Raw genomic sequence first — 19,667 nt, forward strand, 5'->3', positions numbered from 1 at the left:
CTCCATAAATCATTTTATACAGTTATTATTAAATCGAAACAGTAGAGAGATGTTTCTTTTTATTCTTTCTATAAAATCTTTTTTTATGACACTTCAAAGTGCACTTATAAGCATAATTTACTATGTATTCTAGCACAATATTCAACTTTATATTTAAATAAACCATTCTTTCTTTTTTTGAACTTGATGTCCAGTGGCAGAATGAACTACTGCAGAATCTGGATCCAATGCTATTTCAGCACCCTTATCTTCTTGTGTTAAATATTCGCCTTTATGTCTCGACATATATCTTCCTATAAGTACAGCCATTATAATTAAAGCTATAATAATGACAGCTAATACACTACCCAAAATTGCAGTGTCCGTTTCGTTGTAAGCAGCTCGAACTTTTTCTTCATCTACTTGAGGTGGTGGACGAGTTTCTATGATATCAGGTGGATGTGTAATCGGTTCCACACCACAAAAATCTTCAGTAAGAGGAGTACCAAAAGAGCGAACATTTCCAGGTCCATCTTCTTGGAATAATAACTTTAATGGGTAAATATCATCAAATTCTACTCTAGATATGCAACCAGCAAAACCTTCAGTCATGGATTCGTTTCTTCCAATATACATATATTGAATATTATTAAATTGTGCATCAGCCGAAGTTTTAATATTGAAGGAAAACTCTTTTGGTTCGTAATTATCGACTTGTAATACAAGTATTGCTCCTGAATTTTTTCTGCCCACTCTAACATCATGATATTGTCCCAAACCAAAATGCTTATTAGGAAAAATTACTTCTTGCCGTTCGAAACCAAAATCGAAAACTACGCGTAAGTGGCCACTGTTCGAAATCATAATTGTCATATATTCTCCAGAAATATTTGAAAAAAGCCCAAGTAGAAAACCTTTAGGATTTGTCGTTGTAAAACCAACTCTAATTTTTTCAGAAATTGTAGATCGCCAGCTACCCATAAAATCATACTTTATTATCGAACTTGGACGCATATTGACACCAATTTCTATAACAGAACAGATTTAAATTTAAAATATAATCTTTACGATTTTAATATTATTACTATTATATAAATGTCAAATAATTCAATTATAATTTATAAAAATTATATAAATTAAAAAATAAAAATTTAAAAGTAAAAAATTTTAATTATTTGTTTGTTATTTTTATTGTGAAAAAAAAAAAGAAACATACCATCTGCACAAATTGGACCTTTAAATGCAGTCCATCGACAATCGCAAGAATATCCATCATATCTTTCATGACATGTGCCATTGTTAAGACAAGGATTACTCTCACATTTACCCGTACAACCTTCAGAAATTCCATATAAATTTTGACGGGTATAACTTCTTAAATCTTGCAATTGTCCATTCAAAAGAAGCGCTCTAATACATCCCACGTAACCATCTCTATAATCTGTCGTAGCACCAACTACAAATTCTGATGTAAGATGAAGCGCTCGCACCGGTCCCGGAGGTTCTCTTACTTCATTTTTTAATGCTCCATCCACTACAATTCTAGCCTCTTTACGATTTCTTTCAACCGATACCGAATGCCATCGATTATCAGCTAATCTATACGAGGTTTGTACACTGACAGTAAGTGGACCACTACCCGCTAGATACTGGAACTGAATCTGATTTCCACTATTTATAGAGATTTTTATGTAATCTGTAGGCCCCTTGCTGTGAATTATGACAGCATTTTCAATTGTCGTTTTAAATTCAAAATAAATATCACCGCTATGACCAATATCGAAAGTTGGTAAGTTTATGGTGGCATCAACAATGCGGAATGTTACTACATTTTTGAACAAATCTACAATAAAATGAAATATTTTATTATCTTATAAAAAATTATTCAGATAAAATAAATACAAGACACATATTTGAGGATCAATACAAATGTGAATAGAAAACTATAATTATTAAATACTAATTGCTATTATACTACAATACTTAATGTGCTTACAAAAATACAATTTACATATTTAATTACGTATTTAATTAAGTGATATAACTATGTTGAATATAATCATATGCCTATGTTAAATGATATCATATCTTACCTGATCTTACCTTGGTAGTCAACCAAGGTAAATCAGAACCTTATAAACAATTTAAAATAGATTAAATATTCTCGTTTATGTGCATAACATTAAGAAAACATTTTAAACTTACCATCTCCTTCACAAATAAGTGGTCCAAGTGTATAACGTCCTTCTTTATCATCAACTGGTGTACCAGTATCACCAAATCGCAATTGTTTAACTGGAAGATATTCTTTCTCTGTAATATCTCCACTATCTTCAAATAAACCATCCAAATCAGAGTCACAATTACACCATTTAGTAGGATCTGCACAATTTCCGAGTATACCACATTCGCATTTACGCGAACCTGGCAAAGCTCCTCCCCAATAATCCATTTTTTGATTATTTCTACTAACCCACCATGAATTTGGTCTGAAATAATCTCCTTGAGGTACTAAAATTACATGAATATAAAGTATTATATATATATTATTCACAAAATTATTAAATAATAGATAATTACCTGGTGAATTAAACAACTTAGAATGTACACATTCGTAACTAATTCTCTGCCTACAATTAGTAGATCGATTTAAAAGAGCTTCGATTTGATCCATGTCCGCATCGTAAATAATATCTTGAACGAAACTACCTGGTTCTTGAAATCCATCCACAGGTGTTATGCGTTCATTATTATGTCGCAAAATCGTTCTTACACGTCCATCTGTATAAAATTCACAAACAACTGGAAAAGGTTTCAAAGGACCACTTCCATCAACATCTATTTTAATATCTGCTCGTTGATTAACTGAGTTTATGTTTTTATATGCCTCGCATGAAAGGGGATTTAAAGAAGTGTGACAAACTGCTCCTGTATATCCTGTATTGGCACAATCACAGAAGAATTCATCAGAATTTTGTCGACATACGCCAAAATGTTTGCACGGATTCGGATTACAACGGTCCATCATCTGACAAGCATCGAAAACAATTTCGTTCTTGCAACAGTATTCCTCTTCTTTCCAATCAGTTGGTAATTTGTAATTACCATCGATACTAATCATACGCATGCAACCAACGAAACCGCGACTGCTTTCTATTCCTTTCATACCACCAATCATATAAATAGGACCAGTAACCATATCTAATATACGTCTGGTCCGCATGGGTGTTCCATCGACATTTAGAATAAGATTGTTTTTCGAAATTGTTAGAATAACTTGATGCCATTTGCCATCATTAAACTTTTCATCAAAATTGTCTAAAATTACTTGAGGATTTCCTTTTGTTTGAATATCAATTTTCAGTTTACCATCTTCTAAAAATAGCTAAATATATATGATATATATATAATATTTATAAAATATTATTAATATGTCTGAAAACAAAAATTCTTATTTTTCAAAAATATGTTTACAAACCTTTACATGACCCGGAGAAGTAAATTGATGATATAAAATAATACCCTTATCTTCATATGTTCGAAAAGTAAGAGAAACATTCAAAGAAGATACTCCTTCGTATCCTTTAAGTCTAGCATATGAACCATGAGTTAAAAATGTAACAGGAATTATGGGAGGTTCAGGACAGTTATAAAGTGTATTCACTTTATAATATCTAAGATTTTCACCAATAATTTCTGTTTCCTTTAAATCATGAATAATACTAGTTGCATTAAGATAAAAATTTTCTATACATCCAGTAAAATTTTGATTGACTACTAATCCATCCTGTTTGTTAGGTACACCACCTATATAAAGCTAATAATTTTTTTAAATTAATATTATAGATTTGAACATTTAATAGAAAATATAAATTATTTAAATATATAAAATAATAAAATAAAATAAATTATAAATTATTACATACTGCTCTATTTAAATCCAGTCTATGAAACTCTCCTTTTATTCTTCCTTTAATTAATACTCTATCTACAGAGAATGAAATATTTTTCCTATTACGCGATATCAAAACATCATGCCACATATTATCATCAAGAAGACTTCCAACAGATAGACTTGTCATAATACCAGATCCCAAATCTATATTTAATATCATTCTATTGTCTTTTAATTGTAAAGCTATATAATCTCCTTGTGTCCCACGAGAATACATTAAAATACCATCTGCATTATTCGTTTTAAATCGAAAACGTATAAAATGTCTGTCAGTTTCTATTGGTTCCCTTAATAAATCATATCGTAAAAGGGATGAACCATTGAAGGAAAGGATGTCTGATACTATAATGAAAAAATTAATTAATGAAATTAATGAAAAGAATTTTATGTATATAATAAAATGTTTGATTTATAGAATTGAAATTTAATTATTCTTTCTCCAAAAGAGTATTAATTAATAAAACCAATAAATAATATTTAAAATACAATTTTTATATTTTTATATTTGAAAACATAACTATTATTTTTAAAAAATATTTTGCAAATAAGTTTTTTATATCTGGATGGATAATTGATATAACATATTATTATATATTATACTAATATCATATATATATTATATAATATTAGAAATAATATTTTACATGAATTTAGATAATTTTCTCAAAAAAAATTTTAAACAATATCTAAGTTTCATACATCTAAGTTTTAAACAATATCAAGTTTTCATATTATTATTTTCACTTACCATAGTCACATCCATATAATTCTAATCTTAATGATATTCTATCCCGCCATCGAGTAGGATTTATTCTAATCCATTGTGCAATAATTGGTACTTCAAATTTGTTAAGTTTTATAGTATCACCATCTATATTACCTTTAAACATCTATAAAAAATAATTGTATTGTATTAAATATATATTAATTATTTAATATATATTAAATTTTTAAACTTTCATTAACAATAATACATTGTTAATTAGTTATATATATTTATTTTAAATACAACATTGAATGTAATGCACAGAAAGTAAATGGAAGTAAATTAAACATAAATTGATAAAAACTTGGCATGCTTTTATGTATATATAGATATGTTAGTAAAGCATTGTTAATCATAAGTGCAAAAGCATAAAAGCAAATATTTAACATTCTCTATTGGAAATATGATGTAAAATAATTTTAATAATAAATTATTAAAATAATTATCATACAAGCTTAAAAGATTGGAAAATAGATGAAATTTATACATACAAAGATAATTTTTGAATTCATATTACTTCTTGAATATTTATCATAAACTTAAAAAATCTATATAAAATATTCTAAAATCTAATCTAAATATTTTTTTATTTTTAAAAAATTATGATAAGTATTAAAAATAAATAATCACATAGCAAAATATATAATTTTAGAAGAATAAAAAATATTCTTTTGTTTATAAAAATAAAAAGAACATTAATATATATTGTACAGAAAAGTTTTGTTCCACATTATAATCAGTATTTCTATTAATCTCTTATTATCTTATACCTCATCTACACCATCTTGACTTTCATAACTGGCCCAGGCTTGCCCATCATCAGAATATTGGACAATATACTCTGTTATATACTCATTAGTATGAGCACGACCTCGTGTAGCAATGCTGCGTATCTCATATCTGTTTTCCAGTTCCACAGTAAGATGTTGATCATAACTGCTAAGCTCTGGTGACCATGTAGAACCTCCTGTAAAGCCCAGCCCCATATCCATGTGTAAAAGAAGAAGAATACAAGCAAAGCAAGTAAATAGAAGAAGAAATTAATGTTAATAAATCATTAGAAAATGGTAAAATAATGATTATCTTTTATTTTATATTTTAAAATGTATACTTTACATTTCTAGTGCATTATAATTTTTTCATTTTCATATTTACATAATTCAGAAATCAAATAATAAGATTTTAACTAATATATATTTATTTCTATGAATAAATATGCATTCTAATAGTATACATTAAACATGCCAAGCAGCATCTTACCTAAAAATCTCTTAATATTACAAAATCTCATTCATAATTTATTCATGCTTATAAGAACTTAACTAATATAACTAATATAATAACACTGAAATTCCAATCATTTTGCATTATCATAGTGCAATAAAGTGTTAATATGTTAATATGATTAGTTTTTAAATATAATTATTGTTAGTTACTAAATACCTTTTTAACAAATTTGTTCATGGATTATGGCTCTGCTATGTTAACAGACACTGAATCAAATGTTATATAGGATCAGTTTACCTTAATATTACCATCTTCTTCTTTGAATTCAACGTAGTCCAAGCCATTTGTGCCATAACTGATAACATATTCCATAACATACTCATTTTGTACTGCTCGACCTTGGGTCGCCACAGCTGTGATGTTCATTATTTGACCCAAGTCAATGATAAAGTACTGACCAAAGTCTGAACTGCTAGCTGTCCATGCGCTTCCGCCTATGCCACAATATATATGCATGCATGCAACTCAAAAATGAACTTAAGAAAGCAGTCATACTTAACAAGATAGAACTACCAGAGAATTAAATACTACTACAATTATTTTGTAATGAATTTAAAATATTTATAATATAAGTAAAATAATATTAATTAAATCTATTTATGAAGATAATTAATATAAAAATAATATATAGATATTTAATAATTGTTATATTTTTGAAAGTTTTTTAGAATAAATAAAATAATTACAAGCAATATTTTTTAAAAAAAGGCATATATAAGTTGATGAAATACAATGTTATTTATGAAAAATTACCTTTCCCAAAAGCAGAAAAGAAATTAAATGTAATAGGTTTATATATGTATATAAAATAAATAAATTAAAAATAAATTAAAAATTATATCTTTTTTGTTATAAATTGAATTTATACATATATATTTAATCAGAAAATTATATTAAAATTTTATTAAAGTAAAACTTTAATTAACACATTGTCTGTTCATATCATGCTAATTATATATATTTACTATTAATATATTTTGTAATGAACAATAAAATACTTGGTTAATTAATATTTTTTTAATACATTTAAATAAATTTTCTATTTGATATAGAAAATAATTTAATACTAATTTAAATTAAAAATTTTCCTTCATAAAAAAAAGTAAAAATTACAATTATAACAATATTGACTATCCTATATTTATAAAAAGGTAAAATAAAATTTGCACACATATTTCTAACTATCTTTATTAGAGACTCACTAACTAATATAAAAAATGTTATATCTGTACATCTTTATTTCATATATATAAATGTACTTATAAAAAAAATATACAAAATCTAAAGTTTCGAATTTTCTTTTTTTTCAAAATATTTTTGTGTATATTCAAAGTCTTGTGGAAACAATGGAACAGTGCTTACTAAAAGTTTATCATTGCTTATAATGTCAAATGTTTTCTTTTGCGATTTCGGCACTTTTCCATTTTCTTGTAATGCTATAGCTACACAATGATGCGAATTTAACAATGTTTCCTCAAACAACCAATCTTGTTTTATACCGTTTATATATAAAACTGTATCAAGCGTTACAGAATTTTCAAATAATCCTGAATTGGTTTCAAATGAAAATGTTCTAAGATCACTTACAATACCAATACCTAAAGCTTTCACATAGCTTTCTTTTAATGCCCAATGTCTACAAAACATATCAATTTGTTCGGACTCATCTAAAGACAAATTTTTTATCTCTTTCCATTCTGAAGATGAAAAATTTCGATTCATTATACGAAAAAATTCAGATAACTGTTTACCACCAGTATATTCAAATTTCATTACATCTATTCCTAATTTTACATTCCTTGTTTCACCTGCTAAAACTGTATAATTACCCTGATGGGATATATTAAAACTTAAACTTGAAGAAATATTTTTTAAAATAGGCTTATTATTTGCATCTCTTACAAATATTATATTGGAATATGGAATATGTCCATATTCATTAACAAATTTTCTCATCATTAATCTACCTACAAGAGAAGCTCTAACATCTTTGCGAAACACAAATTTGCCTAATCTTTCTTTCTCTTCTAATTGTATACAAGAAATAGCATAAGTAAAGTCCTTCTCACTAGGATTCCATTCCTTCCAATTGAAAGCCCATCGAATACTTTGAAACATATTTTTTAATATTAACTTTTAACTTTGATCTGTTAAATTAATGTTCCAAAAATTGTTATTTACTTCTTTTTATTAAAGCACTGCTTTTTTAAGGATCTTGTCTTTTAAAAAACCAGGCTACTCTTTAGCATCCACCTGAAGCAAATAGATAAGAAATTCTATTATTTTTTTTTTTTTTAGTGAGTAACAATATTTACTTTTATTTATTTATTAATTTAATTTATAAATTAATTGTTTGAGAAAAAAAAAAATATTTATTGCTTAAGGAAAAATTAGATGTACAGAATAACTGTGCAATGAGTCAGTGAGTTCAATTTATTTAATTCAGACCTAAAATTCTTTTAATTGACTGAGAAATGTGGGTGTCGATGAGAATAATATTTCTTTAACTAAAATTTTTTACATTAAAATATTTCATATATTAATATAAAAATAAAAATATATATATATATATATTTATATATAATATTTTATCTGTATTGTTATTAAATTTAATTATAAGTAAAAATAAAAAAGCAATCTTAATAACATATATACTTAATTACATATTTCTTCAAAATATAACATAAAAATAGCAAGCAACAAATTACTATATATCAAATATATCTATACAAGAAAATAATATAAGAAACATTGAATAAATATTTAAAAAAAAAGTGCAATATATTCTATGAAAAAATAAAAGAAATTTTACCATTAAGCCTGGCATTTTTTGGACCTCTGTTAGGTAATGAAGTAGTGGCTGTTAAGAGAGCTCTATCCAAAAGTGGTTCATTACATTCATCATCTAATAAAAAAAAATTACAATGAAATTAATAATATAATTTATATACATACTATTAATATCAGTAAAATTCTTTATTAGTAAATTCAATATAATACTTTTGTTTTAGAAAAGATATTTAATAATTTAATAAATATTTAATAAAAATTGATTTAATAATATTAAAGAATCTTATTTTATGTAATGAATATATGTTTTAATAATTCTATCATGTTTATTTAATAACATATATTTAAACATTGTAAAGCACTGATTCATTTAAAGTTTTAATTTTTAAATTGCATACGGATTCATATCAGATAAATTAGAAGCTAAAATATATTCGTTTATCAATAAGTCTGTCATAAATTCTACTGCGCCATGTTGTAAAATGGGCTTGGCTGCATCGAATCATCACATGAAAATTTTTTCTTTGCCGAGGAAAAATTTCAAATTCAATAAATAATAAGTTTTACTTACATGCAAAGGTAAATGAATTATATATAATTGCGAATACGAATACAAAACACTTGATAGTATTCATCGTATCATTGCCCTTTTAGAGAGCAACATACGACAATATACTCCTAAGCGAGACGCGTCGTTGAAACTGTTACTAATTCTCTTATATTCTTGTATTACTCTTACATAGGTTCACTACTACGAAAAGCTTTACTCAACATACTTACACATATATATTCAACTATACTATATTTGTTATTTAAAGACTTATTGAATATATTTCAATTAAGATTTAAACAAAAAATAATTTTTGCATTAATATAATTTAATGCAAGTTAAATTTATATAAAATTTATATAATTTAAAATATGTATAGCAAAATTCTATCTTAAGTTTATGATATATTTTTCATTATTCTTATTTAATTAAGACTTTCATTAAGAATTTCAAAAAAATATTTATAGAATTTGTTTTTTTTTATAATATAAAATTATATTTATATATATTTACATATTACATTTAAGATTTAAAAATAATGGAGAAAGTTAATAATAATTGGTAACATTAATAAATATATATTTATAATATAACATAATAACAAAAGTTCTATATAATTAAAAACATTGTTAAAATATATTATTAGATCATTAATAAATCATTAGTTAATTGCTGTACTTTTTTGCCTTATTCGTTTTGATTTGTATACCTATGTCGCCCTCTGTTGGTTATTATTGAAGTACAAAAATATAAAATAATTTAAAATTATTCAATTTTTATGCAATATTTTTCGATTCATTAACAATTTTTAAAATTTGATAGAATTAATTCAATTAGAATATAAGCATCTGTAATTCAATTTAAATTTTCATAAATTCTTTCTAAATAGAGAGAGAGAGAGAGAGAAAGAGAGATTCTTTAATAATTTCTCTTCCTGAATAGTTTAATTAATATTAATATAAATCATTGATTTTAATATTAGATATAAATTAAATTAGCTTTGATAAATAAATGTGAGAAATTTAAAAAACAAATTTTAAGAAAAAAGGTTAAAATTCAAAGATACTTTGTAATTTTCTAACCAATAAGGTAAGATATATAGAAATAGATATATTCACTATTTTGAAAAAATGAAATGTATATAAACATAAAACGAATATGAAATGAATATGAATATAGAAAAAAAATGAACATTTGAAAATAATTTAATGTCATTAATATCATTTTTCTATTATATTTATAATTATTAATTAAAATGGCTGATGAATTTGAAAGACAAAACGAGAAAAAAGAAAAAAATGAACAATCTAATCAAAATAACAAATCTATACAAAATGAATATGATAAACAATCTGAAGAAGAAGATAAATATTCGATTGAAATACAAGAACCAGCATCAGTAGAAAATATTTATAATGATTATGTAGAACATGAAGATTATGAATATATATCGAAACCTGAAAAGGAGGAAGAAGAAGAAGAAGAAGAAGAAAAATGTTGGTTTCTATTTCGTTATAAAATTAAAACTAATTGTCATTATATTAAAATATATATTGTTTTCTCAAGAGAACATATTTAAAATTATGATTTTAAAAATAGTTTTTAATATTTTTAATGCATAAAAATATTTACATGATTCATATTATTCGAAAATAATAAATTTCCTAAAATAAAATTTTGATAATATAGATATATTATAAGTTTAAAAATTTGAATATTTATAGATATTTATGTATTTATTTATATTAGAAATAGATTTTATATTAAAATTATCTATTTGCTATTATATTATATATAAGATGTTAATATATTCATGAACTTTTAGTCAATTCTAGAAACCAAAATAAACATAAAAATAGAATGATCTTTATTTCCATCCTCTATATATAGATAAAAAATATTAAAAAAAGAATGATCCAAGACTTTAAGAGCTTTTAATATTTATTAAGAAAAATTTACATTGAATGAAAAAGAAATTGATTCAGGAGAATATTAAGTTTTCAACATAATTATTACTAATATTAACAGATATTATTTTATGGGTATGAATAAAAATAAAAACACTTGGCAAGATCATACACAAAATATATATTTGTTATTTTTACGTTTGAATAAGAAACATAAATTGATCGGAGAGTCGAGAATAATTCTTTTCAATATTAAATGAATTGAAATTAAATTATTGAAATTCTTTTCAATATTAAATGAATTGAAATGAAATTGAAAATTTATATTTCATTTGATGAATTGATTTCTATTAATTAATATTAATAATAATTATATTGCTGATCTTAAGTTAATGTATTTTTAAATCTATCTCTTTATGTCAAATGTTCATCAATGATAAAAATTAATTTTACATTGAAAGATCTGATTAATTTATGTATTATATTGTTTTAACACTATGTATATAATATATATAATAAAAAATTAATTAGCGATGAATATTTTAATTATAAACAATTTCACGAAATATTATTAACTTCATAATATCTATATTATTTATACTCTTTTTATTTTTTTATTTTTGATATTGATATAATAAATTTTTGATATAATAAATTTATTTCAATCAATTTATCACAAAAAATTACAATAGATAAACTATTATAAAAATTATTTATTTTCTTTAAAGATATTCCTGAAATCATAGATTGGGAAAAAGAAGCAAAAGAATCGGTACGCATAGATACAAGTACATTAAAAGAAAGGCAAAAAACAATTTATGAATTAGATTCTTTTTCCGCTTCTGGCATAGGAGCCGAAGAAATTTTGCAACTTGCTTCAAAGGATGTTATACGCGAGCCATTGAAAGAAATTCGTTATTCTACGACACTGGTAAATTATTTATATAATAATATGATATTATTAAAATTTTTAATTGTTCTTATTCAAACTTGTTATATGTATAGATATTCTATAAATGTGCAAAGATTAATCAAATCAATTATTTTAAACATTTGTTATTTGTTATTTGTATTTGTTAAACATGTATAATTATTTGTTTAATTGATTTATCAAGTCATAAATTTTTTGTCTTAGGGTATTCCAGGTATAGCAAGGATTAATTTGTCACCAATTACACAAAAAATAGTTGGTTGTGTCATAGGAGAAAATGTCAGCACCGAATATCCTTGGGTATATGTCAGAAAAAAAATCATTGAAGATAATATAGATCTTCATGAAGATAGCAGTGATTTTTTACCTGTAAAAGATGAGATATACAGGTTTCCAAACTCAAAAATGTTAATTGGTTACGTTCCATCACTAACTGAGGAAGGTCAATTCTACATATGTCTGACCGAAGAAGGTCGTGATGCGATAGTCGAATATATTCAAAAGGAGAGAGAAGATCATGAGAATCGCGTAAGAACTGCTGTGTACAAACCAATTGGAAAGTGGAAAGAATTAACTAGCAGCGTGGAAATTGATTCGATGATCGTTAAGAATACTAGACCGCTTTTGGAAATTGAGGTAAAAAATAATCAATAAAATACAAAAACAGATAAAAATACAATAGTATATTTTTCTTACCCAAAAAATAGAAGAATTGAAAAAAAAGTTTCATTTTGCAAAACTGCATTAATTTTTAATTTTCAAAAAATTTCAAAAAATATATATGAAAAATAATTGATTTTATATCTAAAACATCTATTAATCTTGAATATAATTTCTTTTTTCATTGTTTTTTTATTAGTGTAATTTTTATATTCAATGACAATTATATTTTTATACGTAAAAATTACAATAAAAAAATTATAATAAAAAATCATAAATTTTTTAATCGTGTATTTCTTCAAATTATGATGTAATTATATATTTGTTTATATTTTATTTTATTTTTATTTTTTACATTATTATCTACGTTATTATTATCTATATTTTTTGCTTTATAATTAAATACAAAGTATTTCATTAATGATTTACTTTAGCTAGTAACTACAGCGGACGTGCTGAATGCGCCAATACATTTCGAAGATAGAAAAGTAGATGACGTTAGAGACGGATACATTGAGCTTCTTCCTTATCGTCAAATCTTCGAAAATATTCCACGTAAATTGTTATACAATGAAACTCAAATTACTCCAGAATATCGAACTGCAAAAATTCAAACAGAACTTTCGATACCCATAAATCGTTGGGTTCAGTATGAATATACATATAAAAGTCCAGATATTAAAAAGTTTACCCCGGAAGAACAAGAATCTTTGAAAGCTTTTCTTCGTTATTTCACCGATTATATATGTGATCAAGTTAGTTTATATACTTTATATACTTTAATATGAAAATATTAATTAAATATTATATGGTTAATTATAATCATTCAATTTTACTACATTCTGTAAGATTTTAATAATTAATATTTAATATTATATTCTAGTTATTAGTAAATGCTACTTGGGATATTTATTGCAATGACTATGAAGATTTGGTGAGAAATATAAGAGATACACAATGCCCCATACCTATAACCTATAAAGAATATTTAAGTTTCCATGATGAGAAACACGTGGTTAATAAAGTTATTAATGATCTTACTTGGCATCCATTCTGGACTGGAGTAGTATATACTGCTTATACAAGTTTCGCAAAGAGCCAACATTTAATCGGTCCTAAATCGGATGAAGAGGTGAATTTGAAAGACAGAGAAATAAAAATATTTTTTTTAAATCATAATTAAAATTTTTTATTACAGATTATCAAAGCCTATGATAATAATTACGCTCTCGTATGGTCTTTCAACGATTCTTTGGTGCCAAAATTGGTGCTTGAATGTCCAAGAGAAGTAACATCCGTGAGCGTGAGTCCATTGGATGGAAATTTAGTCATTGGTGGTTGTGCGAATGGCCAATTAAGTATTAAAAATCTAAAAAACTTAAAAATAAAAATATTTATTACGAACAATAACTACAAAGTATCATTAAAAAAAATAATAATAAGTGCAATAGTGATTTTATGGAGGGAAAAAGTTGTTAAGATATAATTATATTATTCTATATAATATTTAAAACTTTCTTCTTCAATTAATGTAAATTCATCCTGATTTTTTTCATTTTTTTAATAAAAATATAAATAGCAAGAAAATTTAAATGTTCTCATTTACTCAAAAATTGCCTTAAATTGTTTAAATATCAGTTTCTATATGACGAATTCCGAAATGATTAAAAAATATTTAAAAATTGATAGGTCGTAATATGGCATATTCCTGGAAAAATCGAAGCAGTAGAAACAGTAATTGTGCATACCGCAGCTCAAATAAGACATAAAATCGTGATAAAAAGTTTGATCACATGGATGCAAGAAGCACTTAGAATTTCCTTAATCAGACCAACTGCGATGTCTTCATTGAAGGAGAGTCAGAAAGCGGCTGTGACTCAAATTGCATGGATTCCATGTTATAATAGTATAGATTCGAGTGGCAGAATTACATCATTACCTAAAGATGCGAGTATTGATGATTTATCGTCACAATTTCTTACCGCGAGCCAGGACGGTACGATCGCTTTTTGGAATTTAAAATTAGATGAAAAGTTAGTCTTTTTTTTAAATAAATTCTTTTTGTTACTTATTATGTCAGTAAATAATTTAATTTAAATTAAGTTAATTTAAGTTAATTTAATTTAAATTTATACCAAATATCTTATTACTATTAATAATAAGAATGTTAAAAATCTAGAGAAGAAAAATTATGATAAACAAAAATATCATATTATTTGTTATATAATATCATACAAATATTTTTGTTATGTATATTTATATTATGTATATTTTTGTTTTGTAAATTGAAGTTATATAATTTTATCATTGTGCTATGATAATTAAATTCAAAGCAATCGTAAATAGATAATAATTTTTTACGTTAAAATAGAAAAATTCTGAATGTAAATAATAAAATATCTATGATAGATTAGTTTCAATAAATGTTAAAATATTGCATTATTTCAAAATTATTACAAATTATAAATAAACAATTATCTAATTTTTCTTCTATAAATATTCTCATATATCTAATATATTCTAATATATTCATCAATTATAAATTCAGAAATTAAATTTATATTTATTATATTATATATAAATTAATCAGAAAATTAATCAAATTATTATTTATTTCAAGATGGATAGCATTAAAAAAGAAGGATACTCGAAAAAGAAAAGAAGTAAAAGTGAAAAGACCAGAAGCATTAGTGGAATCTATATCTCCGTACAAAATATTAGATCGTATTTTCAAACCTCATTACATTTTGGTGATTCAACATCCGAACGAAAGTCGAAAAGTAGTGATTACTACTATGACTCTTTATGTACCAAAATTTAAGAAAGAACGTATAGATGCTATTCCACCTACAGAGGATATAACTATTCGAAGATTTTATAGAAATATAATCGAAAAACCTGATTTTGAAATGGAAAGAAATATATATATTGGTACTGTTGAAGGTACTATTACTATACAAAAAAAAAGTATTTAGGAAAGAAATAAATTATCCTATTCAATAAAATATTTAATCTATTGAAAATTAAACAATCTTTTTATTAATTATAAAATTTTATCATTAGGTGATTTTGGTTGTGTCACATGGGAAGGATATGATTTTACTACGGATTTAACTATTAATACTGAAATATGTCGTTGGATTTGGTATAATAAAATACATGATGGTCCTGTAACACATGCTGTTAGGAATAGACAAGATGCAAATTGGATTGCCACTATAGGTGGAAAAATATTTGCCGTTTGGAAAGAAAATTTTGGTTTACCAGTAATGTGGAAGAAGTTAAAGATTGGGTATTTCACAGATATTTTTGATATTTAAAAATCTTTCTCTTTCTTTTTTTCTCTTGCTATTAAAATTTAATTAATAATACGAAAACTATATCTTTTATTTTTATATTTATATTCTAACTTATTATTTAAAATTTAACTTAAAAATAATTAATATACTTTATTTTAAACTTATATATAAGCATATTTATCTTACACAAAACAAAAAATAAATAAATATAATTATAAAACAATCTTATTATATTACTCTAAAATTATTATTATTAAGAAAACATTATTTTTTTTACTATATTAATCATATTATTTTTTCTAGATTATTTATTTATATATTATTTTTTATATCGAAATATATCTATTCTTTATATAGACTTACTGCTGTTTCATGGGGTAGTTATCGTCCCACAGTATTAATTTTGACAAGAATAGATGGTACCGTTGAATTATGGGATTTCCAAGTGAAAACAGATAGCCCGTGTGTTACCCAGAGTTTATCAGGTCGCATAATTACGGGAATATATCCTCATGATTTAAGATTGGATCCACAATGCATAGGATTTTGTGATTTCAATGGTATCCTAAGAATGTTCCTATCTCCTGGTGATTTTTTGAAAGTAGATTTAAGTGATATGGAATGGATGAAAAATTTCATTCAGCATCAAGTCGCAAGAGTAAATTTATTTTTTTATATTATCTTTAAATAAATTTTATTAACAATAATATTAATAATTAATAATTTCTAATATTTTTTTATAATAATTTATTTATATTTTTAAAAAAATTTTTTTTAAATTTTTCAATAAAAATTTCTTTTTCATATGCAGATTAATTATGAAAAATTTCTTTATAAATATTAGGCACAAAATTGTAAAGAATGGAGAGAGAAATGGTTTCAAGCAAATTATGCAGATATCGAAGAAAAAAGATTAGCACAGGAAGCAGAGAAAAAAAAGCAAGAGGAAGAAGAGAAAAGAATTGCCATTAAAACAATAGAACCCGAAACTACTCTAGAGCCTGTAAAAAAACCATTGGTACATTTCATTTTAATTAACAATAAAAAAAAAAAGAAATGTGTGAAAAAAAATTATTATTTTAATTGAATTGATTAATTAATTCTTAGAAAAGATGGGAAATGATTGAAGATGCGCGCGAAAAATGGAAAGCAAGAGAATTGAAACACATGCAAGAAGTACTTTTGGAGAAAAAAGGCTTAAAAAAAGATGATCTTGAAAGGCAACGAGAGCCCATACTAAAATTACGACAAGAAGCACAAAGGAAGAAGAAACGATTACAGGAGACATTAAAAATGCAAGAGGATATTTTTGAGCACACCAAAAATCTTTTCTTCCCTGCAGGTCCTCCCCCAGAGATCAAACCTATTTTACCACCAAAAGAAATTGATTTAATTACTGTAGAAGATACTATACTTGAACACGAAGTAATGTATAAAAGACAAAAATTACACATATCTACAATCTGGATTTCATTGAAGTTATATATAAAAAAAAAAAAAAAATAAGTCGAAAATATAAAGTATTTCAATTTTCATTATATTTTTATCTATAAACATTAAGCAAAATATATTTTAGTAGAAAAAAGATTTTTAATAATTTTTACAATAGTTTTTTATAATAATTGAAAGAAAATTCTTGAAAAAATAAATATTCCTATATAATGAAGGATAAAATAAATATAATTTTATCCTTCATTATACATTATAGTAAATTATAATAAAAATATAAAAAAAAGCATGAATAGGAATATAATGATTATATAACTGATATATTTATGTATAATAATTAAATATTAAATTTAAATATATATATATACTCTAAGAATATTTAAAATTAATTTATTTGAAAATAATTTTATATGAAAAAGATGTTAACTTATATTTTCGATTTATTCTTTCGATTTATTTTTTACTTTTCAAGTATCACAAATAACTCAATGATATATTCTAAGTAAAATTTTAAGTTAGTTTTCACTCACAATTTTTTTTTTAATGAATTCTAAGGACATTCAAGTTCGAGATCCAAACGAAGAAATCATTAATCATTTTAAGGAAATACAGGCTACAATAATGGCCGAGTTACGAAAGAAACCATTCACTTATATGTTTAATTGGAAGCAAATTTTAAGAAAAGGAAAAAGATTTCGTGACACACTGGCTAGGAGATTGAGCAAAAAAATTACAACAGATATAAAAATATAAAATTCAACATGCAAATATTTGTTTTATATATGTTTTAAAATTATGTGTTCTAGTAAAATTTTCTTTATTAGTTTTTAATTCATTCATTCAGTTAAATTCAATTAAATTATTAAAAAAATATTAAAAATAAATATTTATATGTTTACATATTCTCTTAAATAATTAAATTAAATTTAAATACGTATAATAAATGCTTTATAGATTAAAAATAATTATATTTAATTTAATTATCACTAATAAAAAAAATTAATGAAATTTTTAATTAAATCAGTTTAATAAAAATAAAGTTTCGATTATATGAAATTAACATAAAAGTTAAAATTTAAAAGTTAAACTTAATATTTTATAAGAAATTATTAAACTTTAATTAAAAAAAATAAAAAGAAAATATATTGAAATAAATTTAATTGCAAATATTATTACGTAGATGAATAAGATAATTCACGTTCATACAAGTCAGTTAGCACTATTTCACAAATATTTATAATATTTATAGTATTTGCTATAAGAAAAATTAAAAAGAGAAAAGAGAACAATTTATGTTGTAATTGTCCTCATTTTCTGTTTTATTATGTTGTTATGTTCTGTTTTATTATGTATTATGTTCTCTTAATGTTGTTCAATTTTATTAAACAATAAAATTGTATTAATACAAAATAAAAGATATAACAAAAAAATAATAAAAAAATAATAATATGAAATTACAAAATAAATAATATAAAATAAAAGTGAAATTACAAACATTCTAAAAAATAATTTTTTTTTCAAATAATTTATAAGTCTATAATTTAAGGAAATAATGATAATAATTGGTTTTAATATTATTTGAACATACATTAATCTTTTTTTTTTCTTTTAGAATTTATAATTAAATAATAATTATTTAGAAAAATTTTTCATGAACATTCAATTTATATCTTATATTTATATCAAAATAATCGTTGCTTAATTTTTAAATTTGTCTAACAATTCTGTATATCTCCCATAATATTATTCAACATATTGAATTCATAAATCATGTTCTTATATCAAAAAAATATCAAAGAAGAAAAATGTCAGATTTCGAAAAGATTTTAAACAATTAAGTAGAAATAAAGATACGAATTGAAATAGAATGGAAATATGAGACACCAAAGTTTTGATCTATATTAATAATTTTGATTGTACTTCGAATATATATATATATATATATATATATATATATATATATATATATATATAACGAATAAAATATCTTTTTCATAGGCAATTGTTATTGATAGCTATCTTTCTTTTGTTTAATGGACATTTTATATTTCGATTGTAATAAAAAGTTTCTACGCGCACTTATTAAAGTGAAAT

At 23.6% G+C, this 19,667-nt stretch overlaps 3 protein-coding genes across 11 annotated transcripts; 1 reads left to right on the top strand and 2 right to left on the bottom strand.

The window, feature by feature from the left end:
- Positions 1 to 25: 25 nt before the first annotated feature.
- Positions 26 to 9,505, bottom strand: LOC551807 (neurexin-4). Of its 6 annotated transcripts, XM_026442467.1 has the most exons (12): positions 9,349 to 9,485; positions 8,800 to 8,892; positions 6,225 to 6,421; positions 4,683 to 4,824; positions 3,906 to 4,276; positions 3,458 to 3,796; positions 2,560 to 3,364; positions 2,185 to 2,490; positions 2,073 to 2,111; positions 1,196 to 1,822; positions 348 to 1,007; positions 26 to 293 (listed from the first exon to the last, which is right to left on the bottom strand). In XM_026442467.1, exons 1-12 carry the CDS (start codon positions 9,410 to 9,412, stop codon positions 154 to 156), a joined length of 3,783 nt encoding a protein of 1,260 aa, XP_026298252.1. In that variant the 5' UTR covers positions 9,413 to 9,485; the 3' UTR covers positions 26 to 153. The 6 variants fall into 6 exon arrangements, with proteins under 6 accessions (XP_026298252.1, XP_026298248.1, XP_026298249.1 ...); XM_026442463.1 differs by having other exon boundaries at positions 26 to 1,007; positions 9,349 to 9,505; XM_026442464.1 differs by lacking the exon at positions 6,225 to 6,421 and adding an exon at positions 5,471 to 5,667 and having other exon boundaries at positions 26 to 1,007.
- LOC113218957 (L-aminoadipate-semialdehyde dehydrogenase-phosphopantetheinyl transferase) lies at positions 7,160 to 8,892 on the bottom strand. The gene is made up of 2 exons (XM_026442473.1): positions 8,800 to 8,892; positions 7,160 to 8,240 (listed from the first exon to the last, which is right to left on the bottom strand). Exon 2 carries the CDS (start codon positions 8,103 to 8,105, stop codon positions 7,269 to 7,271), a length of 837 nt encoding a protein of 278 aa, XP_026298258.1. The 5' UTR covers positions 8,106 to 8,240; positions 8,800 to 8,892; the 3' UTR covers positions 7,160 to 7,268.
- A 776-nt stretch (positions 9,506 to 10,281) lies between the features above and the next one.
- On the top strand, positions 10,282 to 18,381 carry LOC409463 (WD repeat-containing protein 63). 4 transcript variants are annotated; one of them, XM_026442472.1, is made up of 14 exons: positions 10,282 to 10,416; positions 11,963 to 12,006; positions 12,086 to 12,165; positions 12,370 to 12,801; positions 13,260 to 13,580; positions 13,709 to 13,957; positions 14,024 to 14,179; positions 14,515 to 14,858; positions 15,446 to 15,768; positions 15,889 to 16,117; positions 16,482 to 16,782; positions 16,969 to 17,142; positions 17,232 to 17,549; positions 18,129 to 18,379. In XM_026442472.1, the coding sequence occupies exons 4-14, from the start codon at positions 12,571 to 12,573 to the stop codon at positions 18,324 to 18,326; spliced, it is 2,844 nt and encodes a 947-aa protein (XP_026298257.1). In that variant the 5' UTR covers positions 10,282 to 10,416; positions 11,963 to 12,006; positions 12,086 to 12,165; positions 12,370 to 12,570; the 3' UTR covers positions 18,327 to 18,379. The 4 variants fall into 4 exon arrangements, with proteins under 4 accessions (XP_026298257.1, XP_026298254.1, XP_026298255.1 ...); XM_026442469.1 differs by lacking the exon at positions 10,282 to 10,416 and adding an exon at positions 10,583 to 10,823 and having other exon boundaries at positions 11,963 to 12,165; positions 18,129 to 18,381; XM_026442470.1 differs by lacking the exon at positions 10,282 to 10,416 and adding an exon at positions 10,583 to 10,823 and having other exon boundaries at positions 11,963 to 12,165; positions 14,024 to 14,128; positions 18,129 to 18,381.
- The last annotated feature ends 1,286 nt before the right edge of the window (positions 18,382 to 19,667 follow it).

This window comes from Apis mellifera, linkage group LG8 (assembly GCF_003254395.2).
Source record: "Apis mellifera strain DH4 linkage group LG8, Amel_HAv3.1, whole genome shotgun sequence".
NCBI lineage: Eukaryota > Metazoa > Arthropoda > Insecta > Hymenoptera > Apidae > Apis > Apis mellifera.

Coding starts and splice junctions, on each gene's coding strand:
- LOC113218957 (XM_026442473.1), bottom strand. CDS start 8,105: ATGTTTCAAAGTATTCGATGGGCTTTCAATTGGAAGGAATGGAATCCT.
- LOC551807 (XM_026442463.1), bottom strand. CDS start 9,412: ATGAATACTATCAAGTGTTTTGTATTCGTATTCGCAATTATATATAAT. Junction 4,277..4,682: donor ATTATATGGATGTGACTATG/GTAAGTGAAAAT, acceptor TTTTCATTATAG/TATCAGACATCCTTTCCTTC. Junction 2,112..2,184: donor ACTTATTTGTGAAGGAGATG/GTAAGTTTAAAA, acceptor ATTGTTTATAAG/GTTCTGATTTACCTTGGTTG.
- LOC409463 (XM_026442469.1), top strand. CDS start 10,583: ATGGCTGATGAATTTGAAAGACAAAACGAGAAAAAAGAAAAAAATGAA. Junction 10,824..11,962: donor AGAAGAAGAAGAAGAAAAAT/GTTGGTTTCTAT, acceptor TTTTCTTTAAAG/ATATTCCTGAAATCATAGAT. Junction 17,550..18,128: donor ATACTATACTTGAACACGAA/GTAATGTATAAA, acceptor ATGAATTCTAAG/GACATTCAAGTTCGAGATCC.